Source organism: Cydia pomonella, chromosome 6 (genome assembly GCF_033807575.1).
Source record: "Cydia pomonella isolate Wapato2018A chromosome 6, ilCydPomo1, whole genome shotgun sequence".
Taxonomy (NCBI): domain Eukaryota; kingdom Metazoa; phylum Arthropoda; class Insecta; order Lepidoptera; family Tortricidae; genus Cydia; species Cydia pomonella.
The window spans coordinates 2,073,304-2,098,111 of record NC_084708.1 but is presented as its reverse complement, the minus strand read 5'-3'; the positions used below and the strand labels follow the sequence as shown (position 1 = coordinate 2,098,111).

The 24,808-nt window shown below is 38.0% G+C and overlaps 1 protein-coding gene across 3 annotated transcripts in view; it reads left to right on the top strand.

The window, feature by feature from the left end:
* Positions 1 to 24,808, top strand: part of LOC133518612 (uncharacterized) — a 254,454-nt gene that overhangs the window by 224,427 nt on the left and 5,219 nt on the right. For 2 of the 3 annotated variants that reach the window (XM_061852274.1, XM_061852275.1), the window contains 5 exons: positions 19,421 to 19,563; positions 19,960 to 20,074; positions 20,583 to 20,702; positions 20,900 to 21,035; positions 21,401 to 21,584. In XM_061852274.1, the coding sequence (XP_061708258.1) occupies positions 19,421 to 19,563; positions 19,960 to 20,074; positions 20,583 to 20,702; positions 20,900 to 21,035; positions 21,401 to 21,584 (698 nt within the window). Of the gene's footprint in view, positions 1 to 19,420; positions 19,564 to 19,959; positions 20,075 to 20,582; positions 20,703 to 20,899; positions 21,036 to 21,400; positions 21,585 to 22,648; positions 22,693 to 24,808 lie in introns of all 3 variants that reach the window. The other variant, XM_061852276.1, reaches the window with a different exon arrangement.

Here is a 24,808-nt window from a genome sequence, read left to right as displayed (position 1 = left end):
CATACCTCTTTCGCTTCCTTCACTTTCATGACATTCCTCATACACGCTCGTCGGTTTAGGGTGCTCTTGACCTGGCCTTTCTTCAGGATTTCCCCGATTTGATCAGAGAAAGTCCGCCGAGGTCTACCCCTTCCAGCTCCCTCTTCTACTTATATGCCTAGTAGTGGAGGAAATTGAAGGGAATTACACGAAATCGAGCACTCGATATTCAATAATCGGCCCCCAGTGATGATAACGAGCAGTGTCTCGTCTCTTGTTCTCACGTCTATCATTTAGTAGGTTCATACATAAGTTAGTAGTCCGATGTGTTAACTAGTGATAATTATGTGGGAACTTTGAACAAACATCCTTGATTTTTAACAATAACAAACCAGATACAACACAGCCTGTTGTTGATTTTTATTTATAAATCCAGCAACATAATTCGTACTTCAAAACTCTGTTACAGATAGACCAAGATAAGTTGGCAGCGATTTTGACAGCTCAGACAGTGTTATTGTGTAGTGTAAGTGTTATTTTTAACGTCAAACTTCCATGAAATTATGACGTTTTCTTAACACTTTTTATACTACGTCGGTGGCAAACAAGCATACGGCCCGCCTGATGGTAAGCAGTCTCCGTAGCCTATGTACGCCTGCAACTCCAGAGGAGTCACATGCGCGTTGCCGACCCTAGCATTCCCCCCCTCGTTGAGCTCTGGCAACCTTACTTGCACATACTCGTATATCAAAATCGCAGGGTCCTTTGTGAAGTTTCAAAAATTGTGAAAATGTAGGAAAACTTTTCATATTTTTATATGGGTATCAACATTTTCCATTTTTTAAATACACGTTTCCTTCGTTTTCTGTCATATTTTCTGAAATTTCGCAGAACCTTTGAAACTGTCCGCAGTACTTGTACTCATATTTAATCGCGAGTGAGATACACGGACTAATTATATCAAAACGAGGTTAAATTTACATGAATTTGTTAATTTGTATCGGCCTTCAGTACCCCTAGTGTAAATAAATTCGATTTTGAAACGTGACGTACGCGTTTGCGTTTAGTCTCATTTTGTATTGGATTTAGAAAGAGCGCGCCAAGCGGGACGTTTTGGAAACTCAAAATCCTATACAAAATGAGACTTAACGCAAACGCGTTCGTCACGTTATGATGTCGATAAAATTTACACTAGGGGTACAGAAATTACAATATATAACTATTAATTCGAGTATTCTTTTTATAAATTAATTTTCCGCATCATTTGACTCAAGGCCAAAGTATTAACATAACTAATTTAAATGATTGCACCATGCAGAATAATATAACTTCTTTCTGACATTTAAATATATTAAACTCCACTTCACAATCTATTGATAATCGATTCATTATAGAAGCGCCCGCCAAATTTCGAAATTTCTACCGTTAAATTATTCATTTCCCAATCGTCCACACTACTTTTAACCCATATATCTAAGACAGTTTTCAAATAGTTAAAAGCGTTACTGTTCAATACAACTTGTAAAGTTTTCTTCTTCTTTTTCTTCTTTGTCGTTATACTCTTTGCAGAGCGTCGTGGTCAACTGCTGACATCAGGCGCAGATGTTGCTTGCCGTACGATTTCTCGCCATTTTTCGCGGTTGGGGGCCATTCTGGCAAATGCGTAAACAATAGGGACGAAATAAAAATAAACATCAACATCTATAAATTTCTTGTCTACGCGTACGCTATCAGCGATTTTAAGTTTTTTTTTAACCATTTACCGATTTTACGTCTTTATAATACGAGTTATGTATTGTCAATTGACGATGTGTTTGTGGTTAACTTACGGATTCGAATAATGAGATACGATAACGATAAGTTCTGGTGTTGATGAGTTCTCATTTAGATATCGTTTGTATGTAGTATAATTGACAGAAGCAGTTCGACTCGGGCAACCAATGTCACTTTGACGTTAGAAATATCGTAGATAGATCTTATTGGGATCACAGCAGAATCGAAATAAACGTCAATTTTGACATGTCGTTTAGTTATATATCTTTCCAAGATCTAAAAACGTGTCTTAGTCATTCTTCGAATCGGGCCGTTGAGTCCGCAGCAAGCTCAGCCGAAATTCACCTTCCCATACAAACGGAGTTTCTTTCTCATTTTAAAACTACGTGTTGGATTGTAATGAAACTTTGCACATACAATAACATAAGGTATATCTAGTCCTGTAATTAGTTTATATAGCTCCAGTCAAAAAAAAAACGAAATAGAGCAAAAAGTTTTGTATGAAAAACTTAAATTCGCTGTACTTTTTTAACTATAGAATTTGAAGCTACATAAACTAATTACAGGACTAGATATACCTTATCCTATTGTAAGTACAAAGTTTCAGAGCAATCTAGCAAGTCGTTTTAAAATGAGAGCGTAACTACGTTTGTATGGAGAACCGAGGTTGCCGCGGACTCTAAATTTTGTCGCGCTATCTTGATGAAATTTATCAATTAGGTAATTTATCGTTGGAAATATATCTTTAATAGACACTGTACTATGCTAATTATATAGGTGAAATGTGCCTCATTAGGACCCTACGGGTTGGTGCCGACATATAACCAAAATCTGTTGACTTGTCGTTTGTGGAAATACCTATAAATTAATGGTTCAAGATAGTCTGGGCGGAATTTATATTCAATGCCCAGCTTTCGCACTTATCTGCCGTGTCTGGAATCTAATTTATAAAGAAATGTGGCAACACGTATATATTATATCTGTTATTTTTTACTTTGGCAACATGACAGTTTGACCGAATAACCTAAAAACAAGTTGTCTTTGGTTAAAATTGTTGGTTTTAATTCTCGCGCTTTCTGACTTCTGATATATCGATAATCGTGTTTATTCTAATATTGATGATTGTTTTGATCGTGATTTTATTATTATTTTAAGATAACAAGCTTATTAGCTTATTCCTTTTTTGTTAAATTTAATTACTGATCTTGTTATCTTCCTTTTGGTGACTTACCTGCCCCGTGTTTGTTTAAAAACAGGTTGGCGAGTGCTTCTTAATAGGTAATCTTGTTTTTAATTCAAAAAATAGGTAATGGACAATAATATTTATTATAATCATTACTGCTAAATTTACGTTTTTCTATATTTTTAAAATACTTATGTTAAAGGCACCAATCATGGGACATTTAAGAGAAAAAATGGAGTATTTTTGATATTTCACCCACATTAAAATTCCTACCTCTTCATGCTTTAACAGGTGAATGTCCAATTCGTCCTTTATGTTTTCTATGTATTTAATGAAAGCTACTGCAATTGGTTTCAATATTATTAACCAATTAAAACTATGGTTTTTTGCTCCAGTCATGGGATGTATGGCGTCATTAGTTTTCAAACTAACAAATATCAATGAAAAATTAAACGTAAGCAACTCTTTGGCTCTTGTTTATGGTAAAATGTTGTCAGCGATTAAAAACTGATGGTAAATACTTGTTTTACAGGATACTATCCTATTACGGGTGCCTGTTCCATTATAGGGGTGTTTGCTATAGGTAGATTTACAATAGTTTCGTCAAACTGAAGAATTGGTGAATAGTGCGTTCTCTTATAAGTTATTTATATGTTATAACTATGTATTTTACTTTACCTATTAGGCAATTTTCCAAGTCTTAACCAGACCTATAATTTAATTGTTGCATTTTACTTCAAAATAAATCCAGTCTATATCCACATACCGAAATATTTGTCTTGCCTCGATCACCGCGACACAAATCACAGAGTTTGGTTCCAAATCAAAGAGAAAACGACAATATTTACTTTTTACTACCAATATTTGGATATAAACTGGACCATTGAAATTGTTCGGTAAGTTGTTTATCATTAAAACACTCAAATTTGTATAACGTTCTTTAAACTGACATCTTTAACAAGGGACCTATTTGTTAAGATTGTGACATAGTCGTAGTATAGTCGTTAGATTTGTAGCTGGCCCCCAACGGCTTATCCTTTGTCTATTGGTAACTAAAACCGCGCGTGCCACTACCTGCAAAAAAAGGGTCGTATAATTCTAATTGGCACCTGAGCGCGGGCTAGTCCAACGCTCAAAAAACCAGTGTAGGTGCGCTCTCCGATAACGCGCCTTTGTTACGCATATCGAGGACACTTTTTACACTGGTTCGGTAACGTTCGACTCGCTGGTACTCAGTAACCGTATAGGGACCACACAAGAAATAGCAAATTATTTTTCCATTTGTTCATTATGAATCTTATTTCAATTACCATAGGAGTTGTAATTAAATAACCGGTTAAAGTGACCGGGTCCTTTTTTTTGCAGGTAGTGGCACGCGCCGTTTTAGTTAACAATAGACAAAAGATAAGCCGTAGGGGGCCAGCTACAAATCTAACGACTATACAGCGGTGGCAGCATGGTTCCATTTTTATCGTCTGTCACTTTCGCACTTACTTCTTTGTTAGAACATGACAAGCATGGTGACAAGCGATAAAAATGCGACCATGCTACGGCCGCAGGTTGTGACATGGCTGGCTGCTGGCTGGCTGTCATGTGTAAATCTCGTATTAAATAATGATTTAATGAGAAAAATAGAGGTATCCGAGCCAGATCATAGCTACCAGCTCTGATTTTACGCTCAGTTTAATATACTCGTAACACTTATAACTAACGAAATTTTCGCAAATTTATACCTAGTTTCCTTCTATTTCATTCCATAAATTTTAACCAATAACTTAGTAAAATTTTTCTATAGTTTTAGTATTCTAAAGTATAGACTTATAAAATTGTATATTTTAGCTTAGTCAAGACTAACAAGTAGTTCAAAAACCTTTTAAAGCTTACCTGCCATACCCATTGTGCTTCTAAATTCCGTTACCACTAATACACCTGCCCTTCAACGTAATGGCTCCGCATCTCACGCAGCGTCCCGACCCGAGATTCGCGTGCCTTATCGAGATGCACGTATGGACGTTAACGTCCGTGATTCTACGGTTTTCTTAAATTGTTTTAGCTGTAGCGGAAATGTGAACAAAAATGTAGACGAAATAATTTGCTGTCTATATCGTTTAAAAAACAATATAAACTTATTACTTAGGTACTCCGTTGGCTCAGTAAGCCAAAATGAAATTTGGCCTCCGACACAACACCGCGTCACTTTTCTCGGTCCTACCTATGCTCCTTCTCGTCAATTTTTCACTTGGAATCCGCGCAGATCCATTCTACCATCTCTTAGCCGTTTTCGCCTGCGCTCTACCTCTGAGATGATGCGCTCTCAGGTGACTGACGTAGACAATTTTTCAGCCACCATCTGACAACCTGAGATGCATTCGCGACATCATAGACATCCCTTGGTCCAACATTGGGGACACGGAGGAAAAAAATCTGGGTATCCATTTTTGAGCCCTGACTTTTTTGATACCGCCTTTTTGACTCACGGAAGTTTAAATAAATACATAAAATTATAGGACATTATTACACAAAGTGACTAAGTGCCACAGTAAGGCTTGTATTGAGGGTACTTAGGCAATGATATATATAATGTATAAATACTTAAATGCATAGAAAACACCTAAGACTCAACAACAAATACCTGTGCTCATCACACAAATAAATGCCCTTACCAGAATTTCAACCTACTACTAGACCAGACAGGTCATCAAAGAAAGAAAGAAAAAGAAAAACGAATATTTAAGAGTGAAAACAATCAGTTATAAAAATAGTCTTGTAAATATTTCAAGGCTAACAATAATATGTACATTCTAACTTAAGATACCCGTGACAAATCGTGTGACATCACCTTGTAGCATGTAGACAAAGTGACAAACATACTGGAACGGCTGAAGCTTGGCCAACCATTGTGAAAGGGAACAAACGATGAAGTAATTAAAAGTTATGCTTGTTACGCCAAGCGAACATACAGTAACAAACGCACGTTCTAGTTATAAACTAGACAGCTACTTGAAAGTACACATTATATTACTCGTAATGGTATTGATTCAAATATCTTTTTGTATTTTTTCTACTCCAGCACTCATATTTGTCGATTAAATGACTACCAGGAAATCAATTTCAAAAGAAGCGCGCCACGTGAATCCCCGGCGGTGCCTTAGGAAAAAAACAGTGTTCTTTGGAGTTATGCATACAATATTATGCAACTGTTGTTTTTTTTTTAATTCTAACTTCAAACATACCTACTTTTAGGCAAAGATCTACAAACCAATATTATTTGTAATTTTAATGTCTTAGAATAACATAAAGACAAAATTAAATTTTTTGAAAAACCCACGACGGTTAAAACGTAGTTGAAAAAGGATGCACAAATAAATGTTTACTGCAGCGCACTCTGGTGAGTTGTCGCCGTAACACCTATCTAAGAACATGCACCAATCAAACCCGAACCCATCACTGAAAACCGCATCAAAATCGGACTAGTAGTTTTTAAGAAAAATGGCAACATTGGTTTGCACAAACATCCTCTCACTCCAAACGCATATACCGTCTCCGTTCCGTCGTGGGTAAAAAATAGTGTATGCAACAGTACATACATATTTAGGTCTTAAAATTCTCGGACCAGTCTTTACAAAACTCATTCGTTTCGTTTTGTAACTACGGCCCTTGAATTTTATGAACTGTTATTATGTACCTGTTGCACAAAATACTATTAAACAATTCCTTTACCTACTTACACAGAACTCACAGCACCGTTAGATGTAGGGTCTAAAACACACATATGTATATCCATAAAAGCTACGACAACTTACAGCATTCCAGCTCGAAAGGTTTTTTAAGTTCAACCTTTAATAAAAAAACAACCTAAGACTCAAATAAACAGAACAGTTATCCTGTAGGGCTAAGATGATCGGCTCTTTATCATTTGTCACCATGCCTGTCACGTTCTAACAAGTATGTAAACGCGAAAGTGACGGGCATAGTGACAAATAATAAAAATGGAACCATGACGCTACCGCTGCTATCAATAAAATAACTCATTATAAATATGTAGTTAGTTATTCTAGGCAGCCATGGCGTTGACATACCATTGTGCGCGGGAGTGTCCTTGCTGTCTGTATACTGGAAGTATTGTTACGTTTGTCACACTTGCTGAAAAGTTAGACGTATTAGAGAATAAAATAAATCACAAATTGCTTGTCATTGTCACATAGTGAATTTATAATTATAATTTATAATTTACGAAATTTAGAAATGGAAACTCTAACTCAAATGATGAATACAAAAAGATCGATGTTTACCTTAAAGTACAGGTTATACGCATTTAGGAAACAGAGTTACTACTTTAAGAAAATCTATGTAATTTGATGTTTATGAAATAAATAAATAAATTCATTAATTCATTCATTTCAATTACTGATGTAAAAGAAGGGGGAGGAAACTAGAGCGTTCGGGCTTTCTCGGTTCCATTCGGCTCGGCATTCCTCCGAGCAATTATTATGGTTGGCATAACTTGACGTCCCTTTACGTGCACAACCACAGATAAGATAATTACAAGAATTTTGACAACCCTAAATAGCCGAAAGGGATAGTTCCATACTTTAGAAAGGGACAACATGATTCGGCCCTGAATCGCTGTCAAACTTCGACGTTTTATGAAGTTTCCTTTCTGTATGGTAGTATTATTATTTATTCTGTGGTAAAGGTTATATTAACTTTTAAACCCACGTACGTTGGGTACCAAGAACTGGTGAAAAAGCATTTCTTGGGTACTTAAAATCCTCATCCGGGAATCTAACTATTTTTTTATTGTCCGTTCAACAATTAACATCACCGTGTGAGTGAAAAAAACACAGAATACTTTGCCAGTAGCAAAACACGGAAAATTTGAAAAAATTTGGCGCGAAGAATCGACTCCTTACAAATTTTAATTTAGAACCTCTTTCTGACTGACATATAGTAAACACCCCTATAATGAAACAGGCACCAGTAATGGAATGGTATAGACAAATCCTCTAAAACAAGTATTTACCATCAGTTTTTAATCGCTGGCAATATTTTACCATAAACAAGAGCCAAAGAGCTGCTTAAGTTTAATTTTTCATTGATATTTTGTGAGTTTGAAAATTAATGGCGCCATACATCCCATGAGTCGAGCAAAAAACCAGTTTTAATTGGTTAATAATTTTGAAACCAATTGCAGTAGCTTTCATTAAATATATAGAAAACATAAAGGACGAATACAATATATAATATTCAACTTTTAAAGCGTTAAGTGGTAGAAATTTGACAGGTATCGGGGAAAAATCAAAAATACTCCAAATTTTCTATTAAATTTCCCATGATTTGTGCCGTTAACATATCTGGCTTGGCAGAGCATAGTGAAACAAACATTAAAGCCATATTAATGTCCCATCATTATTCTAACATCGTCTCAAAGATAACATACCAAAACAGATGTACGCACTTATTACTAAATATATGCAAAACAGTTTAACACTCGGATCATGTATAATTTTGCCACTTAACATTCCAATATTTTTCATAGTAGTTCCTAAAACGCACACGTACAAAACTATGCCAAGTACATATCCAATATTTATGTTACACACGTCTTCTTGTGATCTTTATTTCGGACCTTAATCTGCTTATAATAGAGGTCCTATTTGCTTGTTCAAAACACCATAAGTTATTGACTCTTAAGTAGTGATGTTAAGGTATATATTTGGTTGTTTTCAGAGGTGTTTGTTCTTAAAGTATATCGATGCACAGCTGAGTAAGCAGAGTATTTGCGCGTTGCCTAACTGCTGAACTGTTTTGAAGCAGACTTCGAAACAGAGCTCGATATTTATTTTTCATCACACTTGCTCGAAAAAGGTCTTATTTGATGCAGGTGTACTGAAGGACAATGTCCTATATTATTCCCGCCGTATTATGAATTGTGAAAAAAAAATATAACTCCCTAGGGAGTTATTATATGACAATACGAGTCAAGGCACGCGTCTTCGTGAATGACACGATCTATGGCCCTGTAATTAGTTGTATATAGCTTCAGATTCCGTAGTTAAACAATCCTTACTCCCTAGAGAGTTATAGTTGTTTTTAATTATGTCAATAATTCATATGAACCAAGTAGGTTATAAGCAAAATACTTGTTAAATGTCAAAGTATATATCTGACGGTCTGACGACCGGTTTGGCCTAGTGGGTAGTGACCCTGCCTACGACGCCGATGGTCCCGGGTTCAAATCCTGGTAAGGGCATTTATTCGTGTGATGAGCATGGATATTTGTTCCTGAGTCATGGGTGTTTTCTATGTATTTAAGTATTTATAAATATTTATATATTATATATATCGTTGTCTAAGTACCCTCAACACAAGCCTTGTTGAGCTTACTGTGGGACTTAGTCAATTTGTGTAATAATGTCCTATAATATTTATTTATTTATATATATATGAGTTTACGTTTAAAAATATTTGATTAATGTCATAGCAGTTTAATTAAACTATTTTCCCACAATTTTCAATCGTGGCTGAACGCCGGATGGATGTGCCTTCAATGCCTAACCTGTCAAAATTTAAAAATGGCCGACCAATATGTGAAGTGCCACCGTATTTAATTATTTCGCTTAAAATTTAGTTTTTTTCTTAGCAAGTGTGATGAAAAACATTGTGTGTAACTCCGAGGGTAAGAATATTGCAAATTCTGCGGCTTTCGTGAATTAACCCCCTCGTTTGTCAAATTTCTCTTACCTCCCTCGTTGCACACATACAGACATTAAAGAACACTATAACATCTACTAAAAATATGTATTAAACTCGCCGTCGCTCCAAAGATTGGTCGCCTCAGCCTTATTTGAAAGCATTTTTTTTTTTTTTTTTTTTTATACTACGTCGGTGGCAAACAAGCATACGGCCTGCCTGATGGTAAGCAGTATCCGTAGCCTATGTACGCCTGCAACTCCAGAGGAGTTACATGCGCGTTGCCGACCCTAACCCCCTCCCACCCTCGTTGAGCTCTGGCAACCTTACTCACCGGCAGGAACACAACACTATGAGTAGGGTCTAGTGTTATTTGGCTGCGATTTTCTGTAAGGTGGAGGTACTTCCCCAGTTGGGCTCTGCTCTAGATCTGGAATGACATCCGCTGTGCTGTGCCCTACCACACAGAGCGAGATGACATTCACAATGCCCATACCTCTCTTGTGGACGTAGTTTAAGGACATACCCGGGTCCACTGAGTTGCTTTCTTACAAAAATGACTACCTAGGTACTTACAAGGGTTAATATTTATTTTATGTAGTTTACCCTGCATGGTTAGTAAGAGCACATATGTTAACGGAATAAAAATATACAATCACTTGCCTGAAATTATCAAGTCGTTGGATGGAGTTCAATTTAAACTTAGGTTAAAAGATTTATAAATGTTATTACGATTTATGTGAGTATTTTGTTATTTAGACCAGCTATTTATAATTTCTTAGACATTAAATTTAGTAATACAGGCTGTTTATTTAATCACCTGCAATAATATACGGAAATGAAATGAAATGAATACTCTCCCATAGAACATGTCATGGTCAAGAAATCAAAAATGTATGCAACAGCCAATTTTTGTCCTATAGTAAAAGTTGCTTGGTATGACCTATATAATAACCCCGTAAATTATTTCAGGTGACTAAATAAACATCCTGTATAAGACATATTGTACTTTTAGATTTATCAAACTTGCTATGAAATGATGACATGACACGTCAAATTAGGTCCGGAAATACTACATATCAGGTGCGATGAGTGAAGATGATAATTATGTAAAGGAATTTCATACTGCCTTACACACCTAGGACTGTAAAGCAACATTCTTTTTAGGGTTCCGTAGCCAAATGGCATAAAACGGAACCCTTATAGTTTCGCCATGTCCGTCTGTCTGTCTGTCTGTCTGTCTGTCTGTCTGTCTGTCTGTCTGTCCGAGGCTTTGCTCCGTGGTCGTTAGTGCTAGAAAGCTGAAATTTGGCATGGATATATAAATCAATAAAGCCGACAAAGTCGTACAATAAAATCTAAAAATTAAATTTTTTTTAGGGTACCTCCCCTACACGTAAAGTGGGGTTGAAATTTTTTTTTCGCTTCAACCCTAGAGTGTGGGGTATCGTTGGAAAGGTCTTTCAAAACTAATAGGGGTTTTCAAGAAACATTTTTTGATAAAGTGAATATATTCAGAGATAATCGCTCCGAAAGAAAAAAAAAATGTGTCCCCCCCCCTCTAACTTTTGAACCATAGGTCCAAAAAATATGAAAAAAATCGTGGAAGTAGAGCTTAAGAAAGACATTAAATGAAAACTATAGCAGACATGATCAGTTTAGCTGTTTTTGAGTTATCGCAAAAAGTTTTCCCTTCATAGTAAAAAGACTTACTTTAATTAGGTACTGATTATGCAAATTTGCCTATTTGTTTAACTCGGGTGAAAGGTACCGTTTCATCCCTTGGTTAACAATTTACTATACTTTAAGCTCCAGTTTAGCTTATTGTGACAGAAGAGTAACTACGGAACCCTACACTGAGCGTGGCCCGACATGCTCTTGGCCGGTTATTGTTTTTTAACGTCAAATTGTGACACAACGTTTTGGTATCCAACCATCAACTAGCTTCAGTTAGCTTGGTACGGTGATTTGTTGTGCATATTCGTTGCTAAGCAACGGCGGTGGCGCATCACGCAGGCGCGCGGACTTCGCGCGTAAGGTTGTACACCGCTGATAGAGTGGCGAGCCGAGTAAGTCGCCACAAAACAAATTGACTACAATTTTTTGTTTTAATTGCAAGTGTGAGTATATATCTACTTGGCCTGCAACCCTACGTTTCCCGGCCTCTATAGTAATGTACTATTACACAATATTGACAATAAAATACCTATTATCTTATCATATCTTAAACATTTAGTGTATGAAATAGGTATGCAAAAATAGTAATTACTTGTATAACGAATAACTGTATTGCGAAAGTAAAACAATAAAATAATTCACTAAATATTAGTCTCAAGTATGTCATATCTTGTTAACATCGTCATAACGTACATAATTGTCAAAACCCGTTAAAAACTGTCACGACAATTTAATAAGTTAGTTAAAACGGTACACGAACGACTGATAGTCGCAGTAAGCGATTAACGCGTTCGCCGCGGTCGGTTAAATGCCGCTTTTACGGGGTTGTGTTGCGATTTTGGCTATTGATAATGTTTAAACTTAGACAAATTGTAGTTAGAATAGAAAGAACGGTATGATGGCAATATTAGATAGCTATTTAAATCTTTCTCTTCGTTTTAAAGTTAAGTTAAAAGCCAACATGGTCTAACTTTGCTCCCTGTGGGCAATTATGCTCCAATTCTATAAGTGACTTATCATAAACACAAACATCACTCAAACGCCAAGCTCCCGGGCACAAGGGAACTAATATAGTGTTTATTTAGTCACCTGCAATAATTTACGGGGTGAATATATAGGTCATATTGAGCAACTTTTACTATGGGACCAACCCCGAAATCTCTCATAGAAATTGTCAAGGTCAGCCAATAGTTATTTGTGCAACAAGAGAGGAAAGTTGGTTTTTCTTGCCAGTGTTGCTCGCTCGCTACGCTCAAGATCGTAACTTAGAATCACTCGCTTCGTTCGTGATTCAATTATAGATATTTTCGCTTACTCGGGACTCGAAAACACGGGATGTACAATAACTTTACTCATAGTGTTGTGTTCCTGCCGGTGCTCCGCCAGAGCTCAACGACGGGGGTGGGGTTAGGGTTGGCAATGCGCATGTAACTCCTCTGGAGTTGCAGGCGTACATAGGCTACGGAGACTGCTTACCATCAGGCGGGCCGTATGCTTGTTTGCCACTGGCGTAGAATAAAAAAAAAAATTGCTCTCGTGTGACACATACAACTTTTCATCTCAGTAGTGAGAACAAATTTCAACATCAAGCAAAGTTAACCATATTTATATACATTCATGAATGAAAGGCATCATCATTATGACGAAAGCTTCTAGAAATATTCCTGTATTCATGGCCTGGAGTGACGAAAGTAGGCTTGTTCGAGCTGATGAGGTGAAAAATGTATGAAACAGATATAGTAAAAGTTGCTCATTATGACCTATATATTCACCCCGTAAATTATTGCAGGTGAAAAAATAAACATCCTGTATAAACCTTACTCGAAAGTGTGAAGGTTACTTTGACAGCGTCCGTCATAACATCTATAGTTGTCCTTGGCGCTGCGGGCACGACTAGTAACGACGCCTTTAGGTGTTCTTGGCGTTCCAAAGGTTTAATAGGTTCCGTACCCAAAAAGTAAAAACGGGACCCTATTACTAAGCCTGCACTGTCCGTTTATCTGTCACCAGGCTGTATCTCATGAACCGTGATAGCTAGACAATTGAAATTTTCACAGATGATGTATTTCTGTTGCCGCTATAACAACAAATAGTAAACATAATAAAAAAAAAATTAAGTGGGACCATATAACATATAACACCGTGATTTTTTGCCGTTTTTGCGCAATGGTACGGAACCCTTCGTGCGCGAGTTTGACTCGCACTTGGCCAGTTTTATTATTTTTTGCAACTATATAACACCAATGTAAATGTGATATAATACGCCATGATTAATAGACCCCTAAAGGTCGCTTACATCATGCAGGATGCCCTAACCCAGTTACCATCCGCAATGTTCATTGACAATAAATATACCTTATTTTAAGAGCAATAAGGTCTACCGTTGGTCAGCTGTTTCTATTATTACGTCCATCTGAATAATATCGCATCCTCTGATAACCCAAAACGCACATAATACATATCCGCTACGATTGCAGATTTTGATCACCAGTAATGTATAGGATTTCCTTTATATTAGGTTAATTGGTCTATAGGAAATTAGATTTTACTCATAAAAAGAACCTTGTAACATTGAAGATAGCTTACTTATAGCATTGACATATATATCTAACGACGACCGGTTTGGCCTAGTGGGTAGTGACCCTGCCTACGAAGCTGATGGTCCCGGGTTCAAATCCTGGTAAGGGCATTTATTCGTGTGATGAGCATGGATATTTGTTCCTGAGTCATGGGTGTTTTCTATGTATTTAAGTATTTATAAATATTTATATATTATATATATCGTTGTCTAAGTACCCTCAATACAAGCCTTATTGAGCTTACTGTGGGACTTAGTCAATTTGTGTAATAATGTCCTATAATATTTATTTATTTTATTTATTTTATCTAAGGACGGGCCGCATCGCACTAGTTGCGACCAATCACGCGCGTGATTCGAACTGGTCAACCAATCGCGTTGCGGCGTTAGACTGCACGATTGGCTCGAGTTCGTGAGTGACACCACTGAACTAGTGCCATTCTTAGTGCCCATAAGGCCCGTCCTTAGATTAGATATATATGCCAATGACTTATAGCGTTTATATTACGAGATTTAAAAAGTAAACTCCTATCATTTATATACAGTCTTTCAAATTAGGATCTTTTAGGAATAAAAGTTTCTGAAAGGTAACAGAAAACGTACCATCAGTTTCAAATTTTCATGGACAATTTACGAATGATCTCATTCAGACTTGTCTATGCAAATTTGAATCCTACTGAACATGAACAAAAGTGTAAATAGCGAATATCTCAAAAATAGACAAGTAAAAGAAAATTTATTAACAAGGTGTGCCAAGGAGGGGAAGTACAGTTTTGCTCCGTTCGGCGTTAAGACCCTGGGTCCCTGGCGCTTTGAAGTCTCTTCGGAGATCTGTCAGGGAGACTCAGGGACGCAACTGGGGACCGGAGAGCTGGCAGTTATCACTCAACGCAGTCTTGCAGTTCAGCGGGGTAATGCAGCCAGCATCTTTGGAACCTTGCCACAGGGGCCTTATTTAAAATTTAGTTGAGGTTTAACTTGTATTTAGGTTTTTTAATTAATAAGGTAATCGTGGCCTTGCTCTGGTTTCACGGCTATTAGATCTTTGGGTACATAACTGAAATATATGTCATATACAATTTTCGCTGCGAGCATTCGCTGCAGACACCAAAACCACTAGGCATCTATCATCACGTAAACTGAAGGACCAAATTTATATATAATGTCCCAAAAGATCCGAATACGTTGAAAATTTTGTTCATTCTTGTGTATTTCAACAAAATACTGTATTTTCCTACGGTATAGCACGTTACGAACAATTTCGGCAATCTTCGCCGTTACTCATAACCAGATCAAATGCGATGCGCTATTACTATTACCAGTGATTCACACCTGAGCTTCCGCTGAATTGAAGACGGCTGCCATACAATTCAGTCTTAAACGCTGCACAGATAGGGCATCCGTGAGCTGGCGCGGATGCACGAAGCGGGCGCACGCACGCGGGTGCCATTGTAGGTAAAATCCGCCAGTTAGCAACGCTCATACTATTTTTCGTTAACCCGTTCACCCGCTTTGTGCAACCGCGCCAGCTAGCGGACGCCCTTACTAAATTCGGTCGACCTAAATGGCATCCCAACTAGGATCCTAAAAAAATTGTTCCCAGTTAGTACAGACCAGTGCAGACTCTTACTAAACACGATACATTTTCACGATTTCCGATTTAGGATTCTGAATTAAGTAAGGCGTGTGAAGCGCTTGAACAATATTTTCCTATGGACTTGAGGGCATTGTTTCCCGTAGCCAATGTTGAGTAAAAATCATAATGTATTTTTATATTGTCTCTAATTTATACCAAAAAAATACATATAGAAAGCGATACTTTAAACAGGACTGAATGCAAATTCCGAAATTAGTCTACGTACCGTCGGTGCCCTAAGGTCCTAACATAAGTATCCACTTTTCTATACAGCTACTATGCTGGCTTGTGTACTTAGGTTGGGATACTTTAGTTTAGGACAAAAAGAAAGCAAATATGTACATATACATACAACAAAAATCCTTGATTATAAAACAAGCTATACCTACACCTATTAAATAAAGAGAAGAGATTTTGACGAGCGGTTTGGCATAGTGGGTAGTGAGTGACCCTGCCTACGAAATCCTGGTAAGGGCATTTGTTCGTGTGATAAGCATGGATATTTGTTCCTTAGTCATGGGTGTTTTCGATGTATTTAAGTATTTATAAATATTTATATATTATATATAAATCGTTGTCTAAGTACCCTCAACACAAGCCATGTTGAGCTTACTGTGGGACTTAGTCAATTTGTGTAATAATGTCCTATAATATTTATTTATTTATTTAAAGATAGTTTATTATTCAAGTAAGCATATTACAATGCGCTAATGAACATCAAATAAAGCTACACCGGCTCTATCCCTCTGTGACCCGAGAAGATTTAAATCCCCCCTCAATTAGAGGAGGGTATCCCAATATAGGTTATCAATAATATATATCTTAAAGGTGGAAAAAAATCTTAACTACTTTCACCTTTAAATACCCTGCTTATATTATTGTACAAATATGAATCATTCAAAATGACTATCGTCTCGTAGAATTCGACTTTTCAACCGTGAAAACCTTTGTATAGGCAGGCGGCCGCACGCATTAAGGCAACCCACATACGATCCGATAACAATGAAAGCAAAAGCCAGTGGCTCCAAACATTTCTTTGTGCGCCAGCATTCAGAGCGTGAGAGCCGATGCAGAGATAGCTAACCGCGGGTCCAGTGTTTTATTCGCGAGTGAGGCAATTCTAAGTGTTATATGTGAAAAAACTGTTTAGAACGACGTATTTACTTTAATTCTTACTTTGAATTTTATGTTAACTACGGAAGGTTTGAATTAGAATGATAAGGAGGAAACTAGAGTGTTTGAAAGGCGGAATGTAGATTTTACTAGATGCAGTGATAGACAACTTGTGGTCTAGTATTTTAACAAAAATGAAGCAATAAGCTAAGTATTATGTGTGAAAATGAGGTTTAACAATATTGTATTGTGTTGCCCTAGCCTAGTGTATCTTTCACGGAAATAATATACGAGTATTGCATATCCAAAGGCAGGGATGATTTTTGCCTCGTCATTGTTGCGGGGTTACGCAACTGGGCCATTTATTTTTTTAATTACTTATATACTACTTCTTTTCTTCTATAATTTAAGAGCAAGGCTCTTGTTGGTGCAGCTTGATGAAGTTGTCTCCACCTTGGTCGATCCGAAGCCAGCCCTTTAGTGTCCTGATACGACACGGCTCCTACATGCTCCTTTACTTGGGTCATATAACTTTTTCTTGGTCTTCCCCTCCCTCTCCTTCCATTTATTTTCCCTTCTATAATGTTTCTAATGAAGTGTTCGAGTCGTAACAGGTGGCCGATCATTTTTCCTCTTCTATTTTTAATAATAACTACTAATATTTTTTTACTAAACTAAGGGATCGCATCCGGAACACCACGCTGCGCTCTAAAACTCAGATTATAGATGTAGCTCGAAAAGTGGCCAAGTTAAAGTGGGACTGGGCTGGGCATGTCTGCCGCATGCCGAATGACTTGTGGGCCAAGATAACCACGGATTGGGTGCCCCACGAGTCAAACCGGGGATCTGGCAGACCTCGTTGGCGATGGCGGGATAACTTAGACTCCTTTTTGAGGGACTGGTCGGTCGTAGCTCAAAACCGGGATGAGTGGAAGAAGAGGTGGGAGGCCTTTGCCCAGCAGTGGGACACAATGGGCTCGTTATAATATAATATAATATTTTTTTAATTTATAATTTTTTATGTTATTTCTCCTCTGGACCTCGAGCTCTTACGGGAAAATATAATTAATGGGAAAAAAACGCGTCCTATTTTTTTTCCAGTCGGCTACCATTTTTATAGACTTTGTATGAAGGTAACGGCAGGGGTAAAATGGCCTGGGCCACAGGGCTCAAGAGGCAGAGGTCGACCATGTGGCAGATGGTCTGACGAATTAGTAGCAACAGCGGGTCCAAAATGGCTAGAGACAGCCCAAGATAGAGAGAAGTGGAATAGCTTGGGGGAGGCTTTTACCCGAAAGGGGCCCACATATTTTTTAAGTTAAATTATTTTATTTTAATTTTAATTTCTATATTTATTTTGTTTAAAGTATGTGTGGAAGAAATAAAGCTCTTTTATTTATTTATTTATTTATTTAACGGCAGGGGCGTAGCTACCGCCGTATCTGCCGTATCAATTATACGGGGCCCTCGGGCCACGGGGGCTCCCAACGTGCGTTTTTGTGAGAAATCTTTACCCTTCCTAAGGGCCCTCAAACGAATTTTTATACGGGGCCCCGCCAAGGCACGCTACGCCACTGGGTAACGGAATGCAAAGAACGAAAAATGTATGCAAATTTTGAGACGGTTACCTTCTCCTATTTAGGATCGAAAGAGCTCGTGATTCTATTACAACTGTGTGTGATTCTAAATACAAATAAAAAAAATCCCACAAATTGACTTATTTTCCCAAAACGCTGCTCTTGTATTTTCGGGTTTTTGGAGCGTGATTCAAAATGACTTTAATCCAATTTTCTAGACTCCGTCGTCAAATTGTTGTCATTTAATTGAATACTTTGCTCTCCCAAACTGAGAATTGAACGCGTGTTGACGTCATAAAGAATATAATAGTAAAAAATCGGCCAAGAGCATGTCGGGCCATGCTCAGTGTAGTGTTTCGTAGTTAGCATTCTGTCAAAACAGGCCAAACGGGGGCTATTAATTAGTAAATATCATGTAAATTACAAGCATAAGAGAGTAACTTCGCAACGCTTTGTACTCATACGTCTTTTTACTAAGAGAAGTTTTTAGAAATAACTCAGAAACGGCTGAACCGATCATGTTCGCTATAGTTTTCATTGAAAGTATTTAAGCTTTTGTTTCACGATATTTTCATATTTTTGACCCATGGTTCAAATATTAGAGGGGGAAGGACACATAATTTTTTTCTTTCGGAGCGATTATTTCCGTAAATATTAACTTTATCAAAAATATTTTTGGAGACTCTAAGGGTTCTGAATTGACTACGGAAACCTAAAAATGCCTGTAACAGACAGACGGCCTACTAAGTGAACAAAAAGTGGTCCATTAGCCCAGTTTGGTACAAATCACTAAAATTTGAATTGAATCCTAAAGACCCGAGTCTTTACCAATACCAACAATAGTAACTATACTTAAGTTGGTTTTTTTAACTATAAAGTACTATTACACAATACATTTTGTATGCAAGAAATAAATGAGCGTTCCATGCTATTTCCAATGGGCAGTTACTTCTTCTTCAACCTAGCGTTTTTCCGGCCTAGCGTCAGGGTCCGTGTTCCTACTTAATCTTCTCCATGCCCGTTCTTTCTTCATCCTCAGGTGTGAGATTGTTCCCATCCATGCCACATAATATACATAGTTTGATGTTTTCCCCGGCCAGGAAGTAATAGTTTAGTTTACTAGTACTGTACAAAGAGCCGTGTGGATGAACATAAAAAAATATTTTAAGTGTAACTAACGAGTATATATAACAAAATATTCTCTTTTCCAGCGAAACGCCCGCAGTCGCAACAAGCGCTTCACCTTCCAATCAACAGTTCGGCAGCTGGAAAGGCGACGATTGGCGGAGAAACTGTCCAAGGAGGCAGACCTGAAGGAGCAACAGAGACGCACCGAGCTGGAGGCCATGAGGAGGTAGGTCATATCTGCGTTGAAAACCCCTTCAGAATCACCTTCCAGACAACAGTTCGGCAGCTGGACAGGCGACGAGTGGCAGAGAAGCTGTCCAAGGAGTTGGACCTGAAGGAGCAACAGACGCATCAAATTATAAAACCAAAACATGAGTCCATCGTGTTCGGAAGATCTAGTTCAAAGGCCCATATCTGGCTCGAAGGACCACAAGGGGTTTGCAGGAACATATTGAGTCTGAACGACCATATTTGGTTTGAAAGACATTTCTGGCTCTACAGCTAAACTCTTTGAGGAAACATGGGCCTTTAATTCTCTTGACTCAGTCCCCAGGTGTATTGTGTAAGACTAATCCAACCTTTTCGAAGAAGCACTTCTCTTAACCTGATTGTTACATTCCAGAGTGGAGGAGGAGTTCCAGAGGAAGCGTGCGAGGGAGAAAGCGAACATCAGGCAGCAGCTGCGGTTGGTCAGCAGCGGTGCTGCCAGCATGCCACTCTCCACACACCATGGAAAGGTAAGAAATTAGAAGAAACATGACGTGCGAGGGAGAAACCGAACATCAATCAGCAGCAGTGGTGCTGCCAGCATGCCACTCTCTACACACCATGGAAAGGGAAGAAATTAGAAATTAATCGTCAAGAAGTCCGCAATGGAAGAAGCTTATCGGCAGAGTTTTTATAATGACATGAGCACAACTTAGTTGTTAAGATAATAAGGTCGCGTTGACATCATTAAACTGAACATCCGTCCCTTTTAGACCAGCTACTTTTGCTGGCTTTTAATAAATTTATCTGTCAAAATTATGACGAGGATAGGCTTCCTGCAAGGATATCCACCAAACATGCGCTGCCCTTATCTAAGGGTTTCCTCCGATCTTGGCTAGTTATCGTCATCATCGTCAGTCTATCGTGGGGAGTTTTTTTGGTGCATCCTGCAGTTCATGGTCGTCATTCTTTCTGCAGTAGAAGCATCAGTTCTTTTCCATATAACCATAAATGTCAATATTAAAATGATGGTCCCAGGCGCGTGATGAGCCCGACGGCTCCTGCCGAGCATCGCCAGCGCCGGAGCGACCCCGGGATCGTCAGCGACACAGCAACGCGTCATCAGAAATCAGTGCCAGAAGCAAAAGCACGACACCAGTAAGTACTTGCCTTATTTTAAACTGTAGCCAGGAAGATTGGTATCCATTGTAAGGCTGCCATTTCCGTGGAGTTTTTGTGGTATGAAGCCATTTTAAAATTAAATATTCAGAGGTTTAGGTGTCAATGTCAGTCAAATAGTTTGTTCAATGTTCCAGTAACGAACAAATATCAAACATTAAGTTTCATGTTCTCAGGTCCGCTGCGTGGAGCTATCCGAATGGCGTACAGACAGTGCAGCACGCGTTTACCGCGACTGGGGGGGCTCCGGCGTCGGGCTGCCCGCGCACGCGCACCCGCCCGCCTGCGCGCGCATGCCCATCGCCAGACAAGGTAAGAAATTTCGCCAGAAAAGTGAAGTGATGATAAAGGACCTTTCTAATGCATTGATATATAGACAGACAGCGAAATTTCGACTTCATATTTTTGTAGAAAACGATTATCAGTTTGGCGAAAAATTTACCCATTTTCCAAACTGCCCTCGAGTCCTCAATTTCGCGTCAACCCCATATCTATGACTTTCTTATCTCATGCCTGTCGTCTGTTGTGTAGCTCTTATCTCCGTTCCATCTCCACTTCTTTTTAATAATGAAGAATGAATTCGATAGTAAAATGAACCAACAACTTGGCAATATAACATCAAATTTTTACTCGAAAATAAACTATTTTTTTGAATAGATACCTGTTATTTTTTCCAGCACAAGAAGTAGAAGCGTTCAGCGGCTCCCCACGCTCCGACAACTACCGGCTGGAGTTCGCGCGCGGCCGCTCCCCGCGCTCCCCGCGCACCCCGCGCACCCCGCGCCCGCCGCGCCTGCTCTCCACGCGCTCGCCGTCCAGCTCCGGCTCGGAACTGTCGCTGCGACAGCCTATCAAGATCAGGTATGTTCCGTCTTGCTCTAACTTCTAGTGGAATCGTGCGGTCTAAGGTCTTGGTCTACAGTTTGACGCTATACGCTGTATGTGAATACTGCATTTTTATATGGAAAGATACCATTTAAGAACGCAACTCTATACGCACACGCAGCGTCCGGCGTCATCTGATGACCAAGGCCTTAACACATTCAGTGCCAGCGCGAGCTACGCGCTAGGAGCATTAGCCGATAACGTGGGAAAACCCGTATGTAGCGAAAAGCACCTACGAACACGGAACCCGCCTAGTGGGTCGCTGATACTGAATATGTTAATCAACGCGACACAACATTTAATTGCAAAATATTAATAGCCTAATCTAGTTCGAAAATCCAATTCCAAATACCTTATCCTAGCTTACTTCACCAAAAGAAAATCATGCCTAGATGGACTTAGAGATATACCTAAAAATAGTGCAATAATTTCTAGCGATATTGAATTTAACTTTGCATGTTTAAAAATACCAAGCTTTATATTCCCGTAGTCTGTTTTAATAGTGCTACCATTAATAACTTTCCTAATAGTTAGCTTGGCTGTTTAGCTTTCGTCTCCTTGATAGTCTTCTCAACTTAAAATGTTGGTATACATTTTAATGATAATTTATCTACCTAAGTAAAAATACGTGTCTTATCGGTATACCTAATTGCAAAAAGCGGTGCGATAGATTTATATTATTACAGTTAACCCAGTATTCTGGATTTAAAAAGCGCTAATTGTTGTTCTAACCTAATTACTACTTAACACGCTTGTGAAGTCACGTACCGACTTTAATACTACTTATCATTAATTATGTTCAAAGTGTTGACATGTAACTTACGCGAAGACTGTAGCCTTAAGACTGATATCCAAAAGTATGCAAGAGAAGTATAAATTACAAATAAAATAGTATTTTTTGCCTAAAGTATCGCAAAAGTAAAGATAACATTTAATCACAAATCTTATACAGGCCCGTTTCTATCCATATATTAAAAAAGAAAAAGTAAAAAAGCTATTCTATAATACAATGAAGATATTAACGTGGTATTTGTCCCAAGGTGGTGACGCGCCCGGCATGTAGCAAATTAACCTAACTCGCCAGGTGAGTGCTTGTAATGCTTACTGTTGTACATATAATACATATACCTAGCATAGTTTACCTACTTCCTATGGTGCAAATTCAGTAGACGCTTGAGCGGTAGCGACCAGCGTATCGGGTGGCGTCCATATTATGAATCCATACAACGAAAATTACGCTCTTATTTTAAAACTACATTTTGAAATAATATGAGAATTAACATGAACTTTTAATTATTAAATTACAGCGAGTGAAAATTACTATATTATATTCCGGATAACTTTTCCAAATATAAATGAATCTCTAAAATTCACGTTCAAAAGTATATCTTTTACAGTATTAGTTGTTCTACATATATACCCACCTCTTTTTGTTAAGCTGTTACAGAATGGTAGATACTTTTGTTTCATGCTGACCGTACAAAACTTTTACATGCGCATTTTTTTTGTATTACTTACCTACATTTAACCAAAACAAGTACGAGACAGATTTTGTTACGATGTTCATGCCAAGTTTAATGTAACTTAAGCATGTCGTTTTAATATGAGAGCGTAAGTTGATTTGTGTGGAAGCGGCTTTTTGGCTGCAGATTTGTGTGACTCTCAAACGAATGGAAATGTATACGAGCGGCCTACATTGTACGGCGTACATTGTACGCTGTTCAAATACTTTGAATGCTCGATGCAACGCTACACTCCCCGCTAAGCTTGCCGCTGGTCGCTCGCCACAACCTTGTTTATACACCGTGGTCTGATAAAACCAAACAGATTTTAACCGCGCACTCCTGAGCTCATAAGAAGCAAAAAATGTGGTATGAGTTTTAGTCAAAATAAGCATTTTTGGCGAAAAAAAACTTTACAAAGAATAAGTAAAGTTTTTTTTATATATTTACAGATCTAAATTGCGAATTTCCTTTAAAACTTTAATGTCTGTCAGTAGGTATATCTAAACCAAGTCACAAAGGTGTTTTTCACTAAGTTCTTACAGATAAAAAAATTCACAAGGATTGTCATTTTCTCTAAATGAAAACCGATTTCAGAAAACTTTGTATGACATTTTAGTGTCTAAAAGCGGTACCTTTAAAATCTGTCGTTTTAAAAACCCACAGTGTATACGTATATTTTAGATACAAAAATGACAGTTTAATTGCCCCAATCCATCCAACCAATCTGTCATTTTACAGTTCGTGTCATACACGATGAAGCGCAGATTTGTCAAATCTGCCCTTTATTGACATGACAATATCAGCCAAGGCATGCGTTGTCATGAATTACACGATCTATACTCTGTGGAGTATAAAAAATAGTTTAAGTATAGTTCAAGTTCAAGTACTTGTTCAGTACCCATTAGTGTAAATATTTTCGACAGCGAAACGTTACGTACGCGTTTGCGTTAAGTGTCATTTTGTATGAGATTTTTGACTTTCCAAAACGTCCCGCTTGGCGCGCTGTTCAAAAACAAAAACCCATACAAAATGAGACTTAACGCAAACGCGTACGTCACGTTTCGCTATCGACTAAATTTACACTAGGGGCACAGAACGCCTAGTGTAAATTTATTTGATAGCGTGACCTGACGCGTACGTCATTGCATTAAGACTCATTTTGTATGAGATTTAGAAACAGCGCGCCAAGCGGGATGTTTTGAAAACTAAACATCCCATACAAAATGAGACTTGACGCAAACGCGTACGTCACGTTATGATATCGAATTTTACACTAGGGGTACTGACTCAGAGACCACTTTCTTTACACGGGAGGGTAAAGGTGACAAATATTTGACGTAAAGAAAAAGTTGTAGAGTTAGTTTTACAGTACCTAAGTAGATTTATTTCAAGAACTTCTCGAAAATATGCATGAACTTAAAAAACTGTGCATGTGATTCCCGCTTCATATTTTAATCTACCTCCAGTAGTAGCTTCCCTTATTAAAAATATTAAAATTCGACAATCTTTTTTTTTTAATAGGACAGCAGACTATTGGATAAATTCGGGCAAAACTATAGGTATATAATACTGGCAGCGCATTATACCTCTCAAAAACATTAATGATCGTTAACATTAATGCGCATTAATGCTCTAAGTAAATAAGTTAGAGCATTTTAACCATTAAAGAAAACCTGTCAAAATATCAAATTTAAT